Here is a 20,490-nt window from a genome sequence, read left to right on the forward strand (position 1 = left end):
GTCAGGAGATATACACTAGGCTTTTTGACATCACCTATTAATCAATTGATCGATTTTACTTTTTACTGCGTGATGTCAAGTATAAAAATCTATTTACCCATAACATACCGTTCCATAGACGAGTACATATCATATATCTGTATCAAATACCATAATCCAAGACGCGAATTAATTTAATAAGTAATTTATTTTAGCTTTGTAAACCAGATTAATTGCAAAATTAAATTTCTAGTCTCTTTGATACCAAGAAATAGCTAATCTATTGAATTCCTAAGGTAAGTGACGTGATACCAAGCTCCCCATACAAAACGAATGGGAGAGTCTTGTTTTGTTACATTTTATGAGTTGTCAAAACTAAATTTCTGCATATATTTGTACTTGATTTCATTAAGTCATGCTTATTTACTAACTGAATCGATTTTTTATTTGTTTGAAAGCATCTAAAACTTTAATTTTACTGGTTTTTATTTTGACTTGAAATTTGACTTTGAAGGTATAATGTATGAATAGTTCCTTAGTAAATAAATAAATTATGTTTTCGCTGAATTGTTAACAATACGAGGAACTTGATTTTGTTGTTAATTTAAAATTCTGATTCCTGAATCTTTGATTTGTGTCAACTATACTAATATATAGTTTCCTTCAAACATTTCCCTACGATCTTGCGTCAGCGCAAACTGCCGCTCATTAGCAAAATGATGATTTACCCTAAAAATTTGACACATGACGTAACGCGGCGGCTGCGCAGGGTTCATTAGTTTCATTACGCAGAATGGCGCGCAATTCTGAATGTAGGTGAGATGAGTCTACCGCGGAAAACGAAAGTATTATTAACACATAGCAAATGACTCAGTTTGTGGAAAGGTTCCAACGGTACCCCAATTTTATGTAACAGTCGCACAAACCGAATCATGTACCGGGGTGGAACCTTTGTGCCAGTACTGTCATGTTGACATCCCATACTTGCGTCAAGGATATCATGGTGAAATTGATTCTTAAAAGGTTCCTCCCTGATAGACAAGCAAGCCCTCTTGTTCTGAGAGGAGGCCTGTGCCCAGCAGTGGGACGTATATAGGCTGGGATGATGAATATGTACGAGTACTAATGTAGTTCAAGGATCTAAAGGCGACTGCTGTAATTAATGCTCCCTGCCACAATTATGATTACCAGGAACATTTTGATTCACTTGTCAGTCATTTATTTGGACCTATGATTTGGACACTTCGGGCGCCAGATGTGAAGCGTTGGAGTGATATCGAAAACATATGTAGCCTTGCTCTTGAGTAGCTCAATAAAGTCATAAAACTATAATATCGCTGTGAATTCTGACACTAGTTATTAAAATTTGGCCAAGTGCGAGTCGGATTGGCACACTGAGAACAGTAAGTATACGTATTTCACACGCAATTATAACAATATGTATATTGAAGTATCTGATTTTCGTGGTTGAAATTAAACAACTTCACAAGCTTTTATTTAGTTTCACCTGACCCAGTGTCTGTTAATTTTGTGCCCGTCGCTTATTCCTAATAGTCGAAATTAATTAATACATCCGTATTGAACTCTAACGGTTAATGGCATCGACTTGAAACTTGTCCACGATACGTACTTTGGATGGCAATAAAAATACAGTAAAAAAAAGTGCACCCAGCAAATAGTTAGTTTATTAGTTAGTTATTAAGAATGCTTCCATTTTTTTTTTCGTATAGGTTAATTTAAAAGGTCGTTTACCCAATGCGACTGCTGAACATATCAAGTTATAATGTAAGTCAAACAAGGCTTTGTACCAGGTGTCCGTGGGAAACTATTGATGTTAATTATAGCTAATTATGGTACACAACTCGGTAATCGTGCTTGCTAATAGAAGTTAACGTCGAAAATGCTAAGCAGGGGTACCCATCAAACGGCATAAAGTTTACAAAGAATAATGGATAAAACACAATGATGGAAAACGAGCAAGTGGGTCTCCTGATGGTATGAGATCACCATCTGCAATACCCCTGGACGCATCTGCAATACCCCTGGTGTTGCAGATGCGTTGCCAACCTAGAGGCCTAAGATGGGATGCCTCAAGTGCCAGTAATTTCACCGGCTGTCTTACTTTCCACGGCGAAACACAACAGTGCAAGCGGTGCTGCTTCACGGCAGGATTAGCGAGCAAGATGGTGGTAGATGGTGGGTTGTTAGAACTAGTGGATTACACGATCTCAAAGAGAGAGAGAAGATATTTTTATGGGTGGTGGTGATCTCTTACCATTAGGAGACCGACTTGATCGTTTGCCACCCAGTCGAATAAAAAAAAAAAAATTCGAAGAAATGTTGGCAACACAGACACACATAGATGTTAATGGTCTGGGTGGAGTAATAGCTCTTAAGATTGTCGTATTACCGTGTTTTCAATGTCTATTTCTGCCCTAGGTTACCGTGGCCAGAACTGTGAGATCGACATCGATGACTGCCCCGGCAATCTCTGTCAGAACGGTGCCACGTGCATTGACGAGCTGAACACTTATTCCTGCGAATGCCCTCCCACTTTCACGGGGTCGCTGTGTGAAACGACGTCGACGAGTGCGCTTTGAGGTAAGTAACCACGGCCAGTCTTGAAGGCCTTATTGTAATGTGACATCGAACTCTGTCATAAGTGACATAAAGGGTGTTCGGGCTTTTCGCAGAATTTCCTTTGACCGAATATCACTTCCCAACCAACGTTTCGCCGATGAGCTGACAACTAACTATTAGTAAAATTGTTTGCATGACAACGTGTCATTTGATCTAATTATTATAAAGCAGAATATCATGATGACTCAATAGGAAAAACTATTAAACGAATATCGTTTCATCAGTGCAATCGTTTTTAATACTTCTTTTTAAATACACAAAACATAGTACTATCTATGTATTGTGTTAAAATTACCCACATTGTTTATTATATTACATAGTTACTAAACGAAACCCTTAATTAATAAAACATTTGTGAAACATTGTACGACGAATTGAATATTACGCCAACCTAAACATTCTACTAACCGAAAGTTGGCATTTTGAAAAGTGACTTTTTAACAAACAAACCAAACGTACCTACAGTTGTTGGTAACTGTAAGGTTGGGAAATAAATTAAAATCTTTTGATAAGTTGGCAAGTGATCATTTGGTGAAATGTAATTATGCGAAAAGTTGGTTGGGAACTAATAATCGGCGAAACAATTTTCGGCGAAAAATTAGAGAATCCTGTATAGAATCAGCAAAAAGATGAAGTCGGCCAGGATTGGAATAAGGTTTTAGATACTCACTAATACTCAGTTACCTAGTTTAAGAGCGTTTATACCTGCTGAGCTGGCAACGTTGCATTTTTGTTAGTTTTTTGATTATTCTCAAAAAATAATGAAAATTAAAAATGTGGTCTGTTAGAACTGTTCTTATTATATAATTTATGGTGTCTACTCCAATAATTATTCGTGATAAACTTTTATATTATTTAATAACGAACAAATGTTTATTAATGGTTTTTAAAGAAAATGAAAGTCTATTACTAATAATTATTGCAGTAGACACATTAACTGTTCTAACATACCACATTTTTTCATTAAATTTTTATGGAATAATCGAGAAAAACTAACAAAAATACAACGTGGTCAGCTCAGTAGGTATAAACGCTCTTACTGTATCAAAATTATTTTGTTCGTATAAAATACCCACAGCTTAAATAACCCGGGACATAATAATGCATCCATTGAGACCTTCATTCATCAAAATCGGAAGGGTAGTTTCAACGCAATGGTTAATACTAACATACACGGGCAACTACAAATCATAACCCTTTCTTTTGGCTTGATCTTAGCCAGGTAATTAAGGCCAATCGTTGTTAAGCCCCGATCGTACTCAAATAATTTCACGATGATAAAAGCCGAGCCAAGTCGCCAATTTATTGTACTTATCCTTAATTGACGTATCCTTAAACATAGGAGCTTTATTTCAGACTGATAAAGTCCAAAATTGCAAGTTGCACCCATTTGCAGCGAAATCTAAAGACTGGATTGGATTACGCCAAAAAACAGGTGTTGGCGACGTTTTATATTTTAAAAATGTGGTAGTAAGAGTTATTTTTGAATGTCCAGTTGTTGTAATTTGATATCCGCCGCCATTTTGTCCGATGCGCTTGCGACTAAATTTTTTTAACAGTATACCGTGTAATGCCCATAAGTGGTATTCGGCAAGCAAGTTTTCGTACGCCATAAGCGGTATGAATATATAAAAAAACAGATACTGAATGTAAAGCATTGAAAATTCATGTATGGTATACATTACGGTGATTAATGGCACATTTATAAATCTAGTTTCACGCCCCAATGTAACCCTATCCTCGCTATTAGCCTAGTCCTAACCTAACCTATAAAGTTGAAAGCACGAGGGTTCTTGATGATGCAGACAAAAAATAACAACAGATTTTGTAAAGTTGCCTTGTGATTGGAAAATTAAAATGTAAACTAATTATAAATGGAAATCACCATTTTCAAAATGATTCTGTTAAAAGTAGACACTGAGGGGCTGTTTCACCACCCATTGATTATTTTTATTTGACGGATAAATGTAATGCCGTCTCCGTCTATTCAAATAAAACAGAGACGCAAACGGCATCACATTGGTCCGTCAAAAAAATTTGGTTTTTTAGAAAAAAATGGCTCTGTCCATTGGAGGACAATTTTGCCAGTGTCTAGTAGCTTTTGCCGTTGTACGGTAAAAAAAATCTAGAAAACGAAATATGAGAGGTAATGGTGGATGAACGGTGACAGCGCGAATCCTCCAAAAAATAATAATATGGGTGGCGAAACAGGGGGCGAGTGTGATTGTCTCATTTACTCACCGGAAAGTCAGAACGGATGAGAATCCATACAAAGAGATTTGCGTCACAGACATCTCAGGGTATAGTGCACATCCTTGTTTTTCCAACTTTCCTTTGGCTTCAAAAGCAGGCGAAATTATTTACCCCACAGTAGAACCTTTTTGCAGTGAGTTGCTGCTAAGATATACCTAATGGCATTTGCTATGGTTTAGCTGAATAATCATAATCTAAAAAAATACGTCAAATCAAAACTACGAGCTACGGACAGAAAAACTTAGTAGTTTAAAAATAATTTAAATGTCAAAATTGTGAAAAGAATTAAAAAATATGTTAGCTGAGTGTAAGTACGCCGTTAGAGTTAAAACTCCTTCATCAAAACTTCATTTAAATCTTTCTTTGACCACAGGCAGCTCTCTGCCTTACATGTAATACCTTTTTAAAGGGCTGAAGTAGCCCAAGCAATTTTGGTTCGAATGCGAACTAAATAACCCTGTTTCTTGCGTGGACCCGGCTTGATGGGATAGTGTCATCTAATACGCTATAGTTCCGACACAGATAATGCATGGCCAGTATCAAGTTTCTTTGGTGTTATAAGCTTTTTTCTTTTACCTCTTTCCGATCGATGGAATTTAAGAAGTTTGCTTTCATTGCGCTACAAAGTTAACTTTGCCGCCGGACAAGCTTGGAGTCTACGCGAGCTTGAACTAAATGACTGTTGCGTTTCTGCTTTTGACAAGTTTGTTGAACTCTATACGAAGATATTAATGGTTGTTAACTTAATCTGATATTTCTGTTCCAAGCTGCAGTCAAAATGTCACACAGGTGATATTTTAAATATTACGCTAATTAAAAAAAAACACGTAATATCTGTTTGCGTTTCATACCTAATCTCTTCAATGATTAGCAAATCCAAATAAGAAAATGCCGTTACGTATCGCCAATGCGTAGTTTAAATTAAGAATAATGGTTTATTTTGTTTTATAAATTTATATTGGCCAGTACCTTCAGTATAAGTGAAAAAAAAAAACAATGCAAAGTTGAAAGCGGACAAATTGAACATTTTGATATCTATAGCAAGTTAGTTTAGTTATCTATCATACTGTTAATAAAATTAGTTAGACTAATAATACCAACAGTTAAATCGAGGAAATGGCCTATAAATTTCAAGACGACAATTTAATCTAAGTCGTTGGATGAACCGTCAAATAAATTAAAAAATAACTTACCACAAAAATATCGGTGCCATTAAAATGTCTTAAGACAGTAAACGTAACACGAGAAGTTGAATAAATTATGCATTGAAATTTATTCATACATATAGGTACATTGACTTTTTAAGTGGTGGATGACACAATGTTACGATTGGCGGTCAAATCTAGAACTAATTTTGTCACAAACTTACGTCTATCACTATGACCGTTAAAGTGATCTGAATTGACAGACTGACAGAAAATGCACAACCCAATGAGGTCTATCGCGAATGAATTCGCCGCTAGAGGCGCTAGTGTAGCGTGAGGTCTCCGAAATGTCAAATCTCATAGTTTTTGCGTGAGCATTACCTGAAATTAATTATGCCAATTATGCGTTACGGGGCAATGAATGTCTCAGTTTTGAGACAGTTTTATCTTACGGAACTTTTGTCCTCCCTTTTTTTCCAAACAAAACGGGACTAAGCAACACTGGTGGCTGAATATTTTTATGGTACGGTTTTAAGGTGTTTTAAATATGATTTTAATCTAAACTTTGTTTTAACGCCCGTAATAACAGACTTTGAAAGCCATACTTAAAAACCTCACGCAACAGTGCGCCATCTAGTGAGACAAAAAACGATAGCCCTCATTTAAAGGTGCGACCAAATCGCTGCTTAAAAAACGGCGACGGTGCAGAATCGCAGTGACTGGCCGTAAACGACAAGACTTTTGTTCGGTAAAGTCCTAACGTTTACGACACGTCACTGCGATTCCGTATTTTAAGCAGCGGTGTGGAGAGCATGCGATAAAAACGGTGCGCATACGGTGCGTCACTGCGATTCCGTGCCGTCACCGTTTTTTAAGCAGCGGTTTGGTCGGACCGGACGGACTTCCAGGCGGGGGGAGCGTCTTCACCCTTATTTGTGCCCTTATGTAGTTAGTGTGCCATGTATTAGTGCCATTAGGTTCGCTTCATCTTTCATAATGCGAACTGCTAAGGAATGGAATTCGCTCCCGTCCTCTGTATTTCCCTATAAATACAATCTAGGCTAGAGTGAATAGGCTGTTACTGAACCAGTGAGATACGCCTTTGGCCTCATCTGCACTTAACATCAGGTGAGATAGGGGTCAATCACGGTCTGATTCATGTAAAAAAATAGTGCGTGAAGTTCCTGATTCGCACTGGTCCTGCGTGGGAAATACGTGGTAGTGGGACGTACTTAGGCCATGATGATGTGATGTGTGTGGATGTGTTATAGATTGTCTTGAAAGTTAATGACATCACAATGGATCTATACAGTGACATTTATATGTTAATGGTTTTGAGATTATCGAATAACCATTAATCTTGGAACGTAATCGATACTTTGGACAGTTAGTCATAATCAGCCGGAAGACGTCCACTAAACAAAGGCCTCCCCCTTAGAACGCCACAGTGAACTCGCCACTTGCATCCACCGGCTGCCCGCAACTCTCGCCTAAGCCTGTGGTTTCACATGAACCAGGTCCAGAGTTGATTTTTACCAGCTTTTCTATGGCCTGCCCTATTTATTTGTTGCTTAGATCAAATCTTGGAAGCTAAATTTGACCCACTTCCTGTAGTCCGATTGACTTAAAATTAACCTACCACCTTGCTCGCTAATAAGCAGCAGTGCTTGCACTGTTGTGTTTCGGCGTGGAGAGTAAGACAGCCGGTGAAATTACTGGCACTTGAGGTATCCCATCTTAGGCCTCTAGGTTGGCAACGCATCTGCAATACCCCTGGTGTTGCAGATGATTATGGGCGGCGGTGATCTCTTACCATCAGGAGACCCACTTGCTCGTTTGCCATCCAGTCGAATAAAAAAAACAGTAAGATTCGCGAATTATTTTCGACAAGATATTGCGCAGAGAATTTAAAAAGCATGGCGTCCGAAGGTCAACAACCTTGCATAATTTTTGAATATTCGACTCAATGCATCCCGTCCAGAGCTATAGTGATATCAATAACTTCTGACAATCAAGACGTTCAGGTGTTTATTAATATTGTTTAAGCACGGCAGTGTTGCTGGCCAAGTATTATTGGAAGTTGTCTTGTCTTTCTTCTACACCCGCACGACGGGCTCCTAACGTAAATACACGAAAAATATCTTCTTATCATGGATATTGTGTTTCTTCTTGAATGATTGAGGAAAAATTGAGATTTTTAGACAAACGTCAACTAGTTTTCTTTTTTATATTTTCTCACGAAAAAGCAACTATATTTACTCAAGAAAATCTGCTAACTGGTTCCTTGTTAAACTTTAATGAATCGTTATGTTCCGCGAACATTCTAAGTGTGTATTAAAGTAGCTATTGTGAGCGCCGAAAGCGGTCCAAGGAAAATACCACCAAAACACAAATATTTAAAACACTCGAATTACACTTCGCTGTCCACTAATGTGGTAAGAGACATAACACAGTGCAATCATCACGTCACTTGGTTTTTGCGACTTGTCGCTTTTTCAACAGGCGTATTTAGTGTCAGCTTTAATGGCACTGCAAAGAAAAGGTACACTTTTTGTAAATACCATAATGCCGTGCAAATCTTGGGAAACCCGAGGTTTATTGGAATTAAGCTTAAATATCAATTAAGAAGCATGTTTACAAGACTAAAGAGTAGAAGGTACCTAATTGTTGATTTTTCGAATGCCCTCCCCCACGGGTGAGGTTGTAAGTCTTAGCAAGACACTTACTTAACTCCCGAAGCATCGCTCTCACATGAGATTTAAATAAGTTTTTGGTAAAACTTTCATTTTTAATACAAGCTTTTTTTGCTGTCTGTACTTTTTGTTGACTGTACTTGTAATGTCACCCAAACTAAATATTTTGTATACCAAATTTCAAGTCGATGCCATTAACCGTTGAAGAGTTTCGTCCTATGGAGACGATCCTGGCCGGACTACCATAATGTCACTAACGGATTATTGTACTCGTATTGTCACGCAATTCACATAAATATACCAAATTTCAAGTTAATCCAACTACTGGAAGTTGGTCGAATTTAACTTGCAAGATTTGATTACAGACAGACAGACAGACAACGGGACAGGTGAAACTAAATAAAAACTTGATGCATGATTTTAGCCATGTTTTAGCAAAGCAACATGCTTTACTTGTCACACAGTTTTACTGAGTTTTTCAACTTTTCAAAATCGATAGGTATCAGATTAAACACAAATATATCTCAAACTATTTAATCTATGCCTATAAAAGAGTACATGACAGACACTGGACAGCCCAAACCAATGACTAGAGAATTGGTTATCGTTCATCCACAATTACTTGTCATACCTATTTCGTTTTCTAGATTTCTTTACCCTACAGCGGCAAAACCCTACCGGCCCGGATAATACCGACATGGAAATACCGACCCAATTTTTCGTGTACACGCCCATAGAAACTCGTATCAGTTTGACATGAGTTTATATGTTGTTTGTACACGAAAAATTGGGTCGGTATTTCCATGCCGGTAAATAATATCACCACCCTTTCCCATAGGAGGGAAGCTCATCAAAAAATCTAACCATCATTCACAATGTTTTAGACTATCACGGTAATTACTAATATTATGAGTGCCGAAATCGATCTTCTCTAAAATCAAGGTACACAGAACAAAACCCGAATTTAAATAAAACTAACCATTATTCTTTCGCAGACCTCTCGTGTGCCAGAACGGCGCGACCTGCACGAACTCTGTCGGCGGTTTCTCCTGCATCTGCGTGAACGGCTGGAACGGACCCGACTGTTCCGTGAACATCGACGACTGCGCCGGAGCCGCGTGCTTCAATGGAGCCACTTGCATCGACAGGGTCGGCGCGTTCTACTGCAGATGCACCCCTGGAAAGACAGGTTAGACCCTGCCTTATCTGTCTTTAGTTTTTCATCACACTTGCTCGTAAACAGTGTCGTAACATGCAAGCTACCTTGGTTGCAACCCCCCAAATAAAACCCTCGAACTTAATGTGCTTGTCATGAAACCCGTGGTCGGTAAATGAGTCAGTGCCCGTACTAATTTTCTTGTCATGAAGCCCAAGGTCGGTAAATGAGTTTGTTATGCAGGGCAATTTTTGAGAAAATATTATTTTTCTTTTACTAATATGGAATTTCACTCGCAAATGTGATGAAAAACATTGTATGTCGCACGAGCGGTACTAGAATTACGAAAATCGACTCATTAAAACCCTCAGTCTTCGACTTCGGGCTTTTAATAGACTCTCGTTCGTAATTCCTTATTTATCGCCCTTAAGGCACAATGTACTTTTATTTTTACACTAGCCGTTACCGTCCGTCCGCGCAGAATACGTTTATCGCTATCACGCGGGAACTATGCAATTTTCCGGAATAAAAACTATCCTATGTCCTTCTCCGGGAATTGAACTATCTGTATACCGAATTTCATCTAAATAGGTCAGACATTCAAACATCCAAACAGCCAAGGTGCAGCTGTCGTAATTTATCTTGGATCCAGTAGCTTCTGTGACGTTGACCAGACGGAAGTTCTGATATCTTCTTCTTACCAGGTCTTCTCTGCCACCTGGATGACGCTTGTACCTCGAACCCTTGCCATGCGGACGCGATTTGCGACACGAGCCCCATCAACGGCTCTTACACCTGCTCCTGCGCATCCGGATACAAAGGCCTGGACTGTTCTGAGGACATCAATGAGTGTGAACAAGGTGAGTCCTCAATCTGTTAAGTTCAGCTATCAATGAGACTTAGGGGCTGTTTCACCATCCATTGATTAGTGTTACAGATGGTTAAATGTGATGCCGTCTTTATTTGTTTTGTTCGAATAGACGGAGACGGCGTCACATTTAACTGTCAGTTAACACTAATCAATGGATGGTGAAACAGCCCCTTAACCTACGTTGGAGTATCGGGATCATCGACCATCTGCTCACCAGCTCAAGTTAATATTGGTTTTGAATCTGTCACCCACTTTGATATATATTGCCAATACTATTTAATCTAACTCCTTTTTACGTAGCCCATAATCTAACTCCTTACTGTGGCGCTGTTCTTCTTTAGCGACTGAACCACATTCCTAATTGAGCACATGCTCCTGCCAAGCCAAATCGGTCCTTCCCACCTTTCCCGTCAGAAACCTTTCGGTGTTATTATATGAGTACCGTTTAGGAAGTACCTATGACCCGTTACTTCATCATTTTGGTGACCTGCGTCTGTGATAATTCAGTGACACAAGATTATCTTGAATCAATCAATTTTACGTTAAAATCTTCTGCTTATCGTTCGGGTAAAAATAAATGTTGCAAGCGCTATTGATCCACTCGCTCTTGTACGAAGACGTGAAACAAACGCCTCCCCCATAGAACGCCACAATAAACGACAGCTTGCCATCTGCACCGGTTTCTCGGTCCACCTGGTAGGAGTCTTAATGCTGCGCTGTTCGAGGTCACCACTCCAGATTTTTTTTCCCCAAACGGTTCTCTGTTCTTGCGATGCCCTGCCCATTGCTACGTCAACTTTCTTCTTCAAGCTATGTCGGTGGGTTTGATGGTTACTTGACAGAACAGTTCGTGGGTAGTACGGCAAATAATTCTACGCCAGTTGCCTCTGGCCGTCGCTTCTCTGTAACAAAGAGAGGAGCAGCTTTAGGTTCTAGTCTTACTGTAAAATGTGTTGCAGGATCTCCGTGCGAGCACGACGGGCAATGCGTGAACACACCGGGGTCGTTCGCTTGCAACTGCTCCGTTGGTTTCACGGGGCCCCGCTGCGAGACCAACGTGAACGAGTGCGAGAGCCACCCCTGCCGGAACGAGGGGTCGTGCCTCGATGATCCCGGGACGTTTAGATGCGTCTGTATGCCTGGTAAGTCACATCAAGAATGCCTAGCGAAGCTACTTAACACGTTCACTGTCCCCCCACGAAACGATTTTACAAAGTCACACAAAGGTGCTTCAACTTTGGGGGGAGTTTAAAGTTGTGAAACCATTGTGGAGATTTTCCCGAAGATTTAAAAGAGAAAGAAAATAAAACCGATCTTTAGCTTCAAGTTCCGAACAACACTAACAAACTACTGTAACGGTAAAGGACTTTAATTCATGACCTAACATGGAACCTTTTCAAAGGAAAAGCCATTACGATTTTCCTTGTTAATTAATGCGATGTCACTACGACGTTTACTGTGAAATGGTTCCATGGTGGCTCATAACTTAAAGTCCTTGACCGTGCTTTTTTGGGCCAATCACCTCTTTTACCCACACTAATCTGTCCGCGACATTTTTCAAACAATTGCAGATTTTTGTAAGTAAACATGTTTTTTCTGTAATTTAATAGATGGTGTACATGAATACATGCCATCCTACGTAAGTTCAACCTATTAAACCGTGAAATATCTTGTTGGAAGTACGATTTTTCGGTAACGCAGGAGACGCCCAAAGTGTTGGTAAAATAGTTGATTTGCCCATTCACGTTGTATTGCCGACACTCTATTGTCTACTACATTCATTCACTGCCGTACAGATGTAAAAAAAAACTTACATAGGGGTAGGAAAGTCAACTCCCTGTAAACACTTGCAATAGTCGGGAGCAAAGCCCTCGTGACATTACACTGTAAAAAATAACGTCATACCGCCTGGCCATAACAGACCGCTCGCCAGGCAAGTCCGCGAGCGTTCAAGCGGGACGACGCACGGTAGAATGTAACACTGTCGTGTGCAAGACTCTTTACTTAGAGACAGCGGCCATTCCAAAATGGCCGGCTGATACCAAGCTATTACGTTTTAACTGCAGTCAATTGATACGGGTTGAAACGCGTACGAAGCGCGTTTTTATAATTCAATAGGTTATTTTGTAACTAGAGTTTACCTGCGGCGTCGCTTGTCGCTCATTAGATGTGTTAAATTAAATGTTTTTACTAAAATCATTGTAATTAGAAGGTGGTGTTTATTGAATGCTTGTTACTATTTCACACAATAGCTACTGTGGATTTTGATAAAATTTGGCACTCATACTTTATGGCTTGGATGACACATTTGATACTATTTTTTCTGGAGAGATAAAAAAAATTGAAAATCGGTACACAAGTGGCGGAGTAACTAATCGTTGAACATACATAAAATAAGTAAGAAAAATACATAATGTAGGTACAGACGAACATCCTCTCCTCTGTTTTTTGAAGTCGGTTAAAAATTCTTCGTAAATCATAACGTAAATTTAAATTAAATGCCTTATAAACTAAAGTAGTTAACTTTGACATTTGACTCTGCCAGATATAGAAAAAAAACTACCAACACGTTCATATAGTCGCCATTATAAAAACCAGGTATCTAGATGCTCAAAAATATTTGAACAGGTACTGATACGATAAACAATGTGGTACCGTTTGTTCAGATGCTTATGAGCACTACAAAATTTCAATGCTCATACATAAACTTTTCTGAATAATAGCGTATACTAACAACTCCGTAAAATACAAGTTTATTAAATACACATAATTACTACTTAATATTGCGAAACCTTTAAGCTCGCCGGGCAATTGTTTAGGTCGAAACAAGTCCTTACTCAACTGAGCTAAGGTCCATGGGCTTATTCGGCTGTGGAAGGGAACTGAGCTCTCTGCGGTGGAGTTAAGGTTCCATGGACCTGGGCATTTCCGCGTTGGAGACAATGCCTGGGCGTTCGCTGTATGGGAACTGGGTCCCTATTAGGGCTGTCATTTAAGACTATACGGTTGCTTGGTTTTAGCCGCGGTATAGCTAGACAAAGCTACGCTTTAGAATTGATTTGGAGTTTTTGTATGTCTTTTTGCTAGTTAATACCATGTAATACCCACGGAAGCCGTGGTGGCCTAGTGGTTTGACCTATCGCCTCTCAAGCAGAGGGTCGTGGGTTCGAACCCCGGCTCGGACCTCTGTGTTTTTCGAAATTCATGTGCGGAATTACATTTGAAATTTACCACGAGCTTTGCGGTGAAGGAAAACATCGTGAGGAAACCTGCACAAACCTGCGAAGCGATTCAATGGTGCGTGCGAAGTTCCCAATCCGCACTGGGCCCGCGTGGGAACTATGGCCCAAGCCCTCTTGTTCTGAGAGGAGGCCTGTGCCCAGCAGTGGGACGTATATAGGCTGGGATGATGATGATGATGAATACCCACGGTTTATGTATGAGAAACCCCTTTCAACAACTTGCATCTTGTAACATGCAACTGAACAAAACTTATTTTATTTACAGTTGCAAGGTATCACATATCCATAAGTTTTTTATATTAGATCCAACTTGATATCTCCAATATTATCGCGCGTTGCCAAGAAAGAAAATCTTGGACAGTCGGACGGACAACGAAGTGATCCTACAAGACTTCAAATTTTCCTTTTGAATTGTACCCTAAAAACCAGTCTCTTCGGATAACTTTTATGAAACTTGAAGTTTTAAAACTCTAATTTCACGATATTGTAATGTTTCGGTTTATCAAGTTTGATGTCCCAAACAGCGAATCTACTGTTTTAAAAATGCAGTTGTGTTAAATACTGGTGATGTATAATCATTAAATTTAAAAACAATATACTTCGTTGAGTTTCTTGCCGAGCCAACAGTGCGTTTTCCGAACCGGTGGTAGTTTTTTTTGACATTCATAAGTCTTGTTATAGCCTAAATTGAATAAAGCTATTTTGACTTTGACTTTCACACGCAACTTCGATCGTTAAGTTTTCTCCTCGCGACAGCCCTAGCTGTACCCGTCTTGCTCGCACACGTAATGACAATCATCAGACAGTCAGGCAAAATTGCACCCGTCGGCTGACTGGCCGTAAGAAAAATAAGCATAGTTACGTTTGAATCGCCGCTGGATTAGGTAAGTTTATGCACTTTTTACCGTGCCCGGTTATAGATGCATCTCTTCCCTTGATGTCATAAATGCCCCGTCATTCCTATTGAACAAATCACTAATAAGCAAGTGGTCTGGCTGTGGTTTTATATTAAAAAATAATTAAAAACAAACTCGCCGTGCTACTGCGTGTATTATTGGAAGCCAAGAGAGCGTGTTGCCACATACAAAATAATTAAAATAAGTCTTAGTGTTGTAATCCTTAAAATAGATTTCAACACCTATACAAGACATTTTAACCCCCTTATTCATAAAACTTAACAAGCCTATGTTAACTAACAAATGCTTTGTCCCTTTCTAACAAATACATATGTCGAAGTGACAGATAAGGACAAACGAATTTTAGCGGCATTTTAACTAAAATAGGTTTGATTGTCGTTTATGAATAAGGGGGTAAGTCTCTACAAATCAGCCACAACACAATTATTTTACCACTTTGCCGGCGTAATTGCTAGATAATCCAATTTAGCTACGGAACCCTAAAAACGGAATCCTTAGATGATCACTTTGATCTCCGTAAGTTAAGATTATTTTTCTTAAGAACGTGTGAAAATATCAAGCTGAAACTGATATCAAACACTCGGTTCGGAAATTAAGGAAGTTCTTATAGCACAACCATAAAAAAATCGTGTTGTCGGTCTGTTAGTGACCATCTAAGATTACCTTGAGTACATTTTGCTTAGGAGAGTGGCTCTGTTAATTAACACTGGATATTCATTGCCACCTGCGTGATGATATCTAGATGTAAAGTGAAAATAAAGAAATAAATAGTAAATTTGTACGGAACCCTCGCTCGGCGCGCGCACTTGGCCAAAAAATCTTTTAAATGGGATATGTCACACCCACACCAATTTTGATCATTTTATAATCCCCAAAAAATGTATGAATTAATTTTTGAATGCAATTTAAAGCTCCTAAGCATCTTTTACATTCACTTATAGTTAGATTATTAAGTTAAGGCATTAACTTGGACGTTAGTTCATGTATAAGAACATGGGCCTGCGCATTACCATGCAGCGCGCATGCCCATTGTAGCTTGTGATCCAAAATCGTGACGATTCCACTCCGGCGCAGGTCATAGGCAACAGCGGGCGTATAGCGACATCTAGCGGGGCAGAGTGCAAACATAAGTTGTAGCAATGTATATTTCCTGGATAAAGAAAAATCGTAATTAGTTTGTTATTATTGTAATTAGTTAATTTTATTGTTGTTTTGTCAGTTAGATTTTCAAAAATATATACGATAAATACGTTAACTTCCGTGCTATGAATTTTACAGTACTTTTGCTTGTCTGTAATGCTGTGTAATAACTTGAATAAATTTAATTATGATACGTATTTCTTCTTTTACCAACCAAAACAATTAACAAAAATTAACAAGTCCGATCGCTTTGAAATTCGAGAGTGGGGGCTCGTGACGTAATTTTTAAGTAAAAATTGTACCAAGGTGTTACGTCACACGAAACTTAACTTCTTATTGCTTGTTTAACTGACCAAAGATAAAATAAGTTGGTGTCCAGTCTATTCCAACATAATACAACTGACTGATAAATATGACAATTTAATTGTAATTTTTTTCCCATATTCGTTTTTTAATTTCACATTTGATTGTACTTTATTAAAAATGACAATCTTTTTAAGAATTAGGTAAGTACTTATTATTTTTCTCTTACGTTTATTATCATGTTCAAAGGGCAATCAATCTTGTATAATTAGACCGCCACAGTCCTTCCAATTTAAAATCGCTTCCGCCTTACCACATGCACCACGCGCCATGCGCTCGCGCAAAGGCGGGGCCTCTCCCTCCACAAGTTTAACACGATAAACGTTCAATAAGCCATGTCTGTACACTAGTACATAGCAGCGTAATATCAATTATTGAGGTTGCAGTGAATGGCTATTGGCATTTTGTTTCCATCAATAGTACTTAACTTATTGTGTCTTAAGGGCGGTAAATGAGGAATTACGAACGAGATTCTATTAGAAGCCCGAAGTCGAAGACTGAGGGCTTTAATGAGTCGATGTTCGTAATTCTAGTACCGCCCGTGCGACATACAATCCCCGGCTATCTTACTCTCCACGACGAAACACAACAGTGCAAGCGCTGCTGCTTCACGGCAGGATTAGCGAGCAAGATGGTGGTAGCAATCCGGGCGGACCTTGCGCAAGGTCCTACCACCTGCAAAACTTTGAGGATCAATAAATTATCTAAATTTTGGTTTTTTGAAAATGTTACAAAACAAAAGTAGCTTAGTTTTGTGAGTAGAATCGAACCTAGAATTTAAAGCCCCATTGTCAGTGACGCCCTGTATATACTACTTAATAAAAATTATCTAGGTATATATTTTGCTCAAGCTTATATTATATTACTTCCACCTTTTACGAGCTAGCTCCATTCTGTAGTTTAAAGGCAATCGGTGTTTGTCATGCCTTTATGAGTGCAGCGGTAAACATGCTTAAGTTATTAATTAAAAGGTATTTTAAGCGATCGTTAGTTGAGTTTGTGCCGCAGTTAATTAGATTACACGAGAGCTCTAAAGTAAAGAAACACATTCCATGGGAAACGAATACATTGTAAGCTTTCCGCTGTATAGAATTATAGTGTTTGGAAAATGTAAGCTTAGAGATATATCAGTGTTTGGTCACTCTGTTACACAGGAGTGTACGTCAACACATTTATTGTTGTCTCGAAGTGGTTTTCTTTTTGGCAGTGTCTCGATAAACTCTGACTGCTACTTACACCTTTGGCGGTGAATCGACTGAAGCAGTTTAGACATGGATATAAATATGGGTAGATTGGGTGACACTCTTTCCCGGCCCAGATAACACCGACATGAAAATACCGGCCCTATTTTTTGTGTACACGCCCATAGAAAAGTTTCTATGGGCGTGTACACGAAAAACAGGGTCGGTATTTCCATCCCGGTATTATCCGGGCCAGGAAAGAGTGTCACCCGGTAGATTAGGTCAATCTTTATCAAATATTGTGCTACACTTGTCTCAACCTAAAGAAAGTCTGTTTCCGTTTAAACTACATTTTCTTCTTTTATTTGAGTGAAATGATGAATGATTTGCAGTCAGCTATATCGACAGATAAACGAGATGCTTAATATTTATGTAATAGGTATTTGTAATATAATAATGCATGGTAACGGAGTGGTAAATACGAAAAATGTGTTACGAAAAATGTGCCTGGGTTAAACTATACTTGGTTTGGATACGTATTTAACTAAATGTAAACAAGACAGCGTCAATGAGGGCTATCGTTTTTTGTCTTTCTAGATGGCGCCACTGTTGCGTGAGGTTTTTAAGTGTGGCTTTCAAAGTCTGTTATTACGGGCGTGAAAACAAAGTTAAGATTAAAATCATATTTAATACACCTTAAAACCGTACCATAAAAATATCGAGCAACCACAGTGTTGCGTAGTCTCGTTTTGTTCGGAAAAAAGGGAGGACATAAGTTTCCGAAAGACAAAACTGTCTCAAAACACAGACATTCATTGCCCCGTAACGCAAAATTGCCATAATTTATTTCAGGTTATGCAAAATATTCACAAAATTATTCTAAGTATAAATAAACCCGCGTAGCTCACCCAAAAACTATGAGATTTGACATTTCGGAGACCTCACGCTACACTAGCGCCTCTAGTGGCGAATTCATACGCGATACCCCTTATTGGTGTCTTAGATGTTGAAATTGCCCCATTAAACTATCTAAACATTTACGTTTCTGAATTGAAATACACTAGTCTATTTGATAGATAAGTAAAATATTAAAAATCCTTGAATGTATCAAAACAGGCAGCTGAAGTTTGTTTACATTTAGTTAGTAAATATGTAATGATAATGATGCACGGCCATTGACAGCTTGCTTTAGTCTACATACTATTATTAATCCTTTTTCTCCCTCGCAGGTTTCACGGGAACGCAATGCGAGGTCGAGATTGATGAGTGCGCTAACAACCCCTGTCTGAACGGAGGTGTTTGCCATGACATGATCAACGCGTTCAGGTGTACCTGTGTTATTGGGTAAGTTGTCAAATTAAATTACCTACTGTGTTGCCATGGTTCAGACATGGCTAATCTCGACTTCGAGAAGTGATAATTCACCAAATCCGGCTCCGGTATCGGAACCGACTCCAACTGTCACCTCAAGACTCTTTTATTTAAATCGTTTTTTTTTAAGACTTATTCATTTGTTTGTAGCAAAGCTGTTTCATCCGACTCGGCTCCATCTGCAGTGTATTAGTTGCTACAAAAACGTGGGCAACATTGAGCACGTGTTAAACACATTGCCAGTTCTAAGATCGGTTAAGCTCAGTTGGTAAAAACAGAAGTCTACAGCAGAGGTTTTCAAAATAAAATTATCATCGCTGTCCGGTCGTCCATGTCAAATTAACGGCAACTAAGACAATTAAAGCGTTACATTTTATTAAACTATTTCTCAGTAATATAATACAAGTTATTTTACAAGGTCTGCACAAAATAGGTCAGCGGTTGGGATGCACACAGTACCATTTTTGTCATTCTGATCATCTGTAAAGAATTTGGAAAATAACCACAGTTAGCGTACATTTTGTTCAGGAGCAGGGTTCGGTTAACTTTGGATATTCATAGTTATTTTTTTAAATGTAAACATTGAATTATTTTACAGCTTCACTGGTGCTCGATGCCAAGTGAACATAGACGATTGCGCCTCCAGCCCTTGCCGTAACGGAGGCACGTGCCACGATTCCATTGCGGCGTACACGTGCGAGTGCCCTCCTGGCTACACAGGTAAGTCGGCAATGTACAACGAATAGCACACTCCCACGTCACTATGAATTTCGCACTTGATACCGAGGTTTTGCGAGCTCGTTAGTGGCATCTTTTGCAAAAGGATTGAGCAAGAAAATGTGGTGAAAAAAGCAGTTTTTTTTACGTTGAGCTTCCTTTTGCAGATTTTTATTTACCTCCTGAGGCCCACGTCAAATTTCGATTATTAGAAATTCAAATTCAAATATGTTTATTTGTCAAACATAGTTAATTTTCTGTAACACAATGTTGCGCCATCAAAATAATAAAGAAGCCGTGGTGGCCTAGTGGTTTGACCTATCGCCTCTGAAGCAGAGTGTCGTGGGTTCAAACCCCGGCTCGCACCTCTGAGTTTTTCGAAGTTCATGTGCGGAATGACATTTGAAATTTGCCACGAGCTTTACGGTGAAGGAAAGCATCGTGAGGAAACCTGCACAACCTGCGAAGCAATTCAATGTGTGTGAAGTTCCCAATCCGCACTGGGCCCGCGTGGGAACTACGGCCCTAGCCCTCTTATTCTGAGAGGAGGCCTGTGCCCAGCAGTGGGACGTATATAGGCTGGGATGATGGGGATGATTTGCTTTGACGTATGTCCTAAATTTAGGACGTTGAGCCTTAGGAGATTAACTTGCAACCTACACTCAAATTTGAAATTACACTGTGGTTTGGTTGTCATAAATTTCGTAAACCATTTTTTAACCACTTGCTTGTAGATACAAGCATTAAGCTGAAAGTTGACTTGGGTTCTTATGTAATTAAATACGTAGTTCGGATCGCAACGCAACTACAGTTAGCAACAAA

The 20,490-nt window shown here is 39.1% G+C and overlaps 1 protein-coding gene across 1 annotated transcript in view; it reads left to right on the top strand.

Annotated features, from left to right (window-relative positions):
• Positions 1 to 2,162: 2,162 nt before the first annotated feature.
• Positions 2,163 to 20,490, top strand: part of LOC141440621 (uncharacterized) — a 48,707-nt gene continuing 30,379 nt past the window's right edge. The window contains 8 exon segments of the mRNA XM_074105149.1: positions 2,163 to 2,175; positions 2,419 to 2,553; positions 2,556 to 2,580; positions 9,706 to 9,899; positions 10,571 to 10,726; positions 11,697 to 11,879; positions 18,810 to 18,924; positions 19,550 to 19,671. Coding sequence (XP_073961250.1) covers positions 2,163 to 2,175; positions 2,419 to 2,553; positions 2,556 to 2,580; positions 9,706 to 9,899; positions 10,571 to 10,726; positions 11,697 to 11,879; positions 18,810 to 18,924; positions 19,550 to 19,671 — 943 coding nt within the window.

This window comes from Choristoneura fumiferana, chromosome Z (genome assembly GCF_025370935.1).
Source record: "Choristoneura fumiferana chromosome Z, NRCan_CFum_1, whole genome shotgun sequence".
NCBI lineage: Eukaryota > Metazoa > Arthropoda > Insecta > Lepidoptera > Tortricidae > Choristoneura > Choristoneura fumiferana.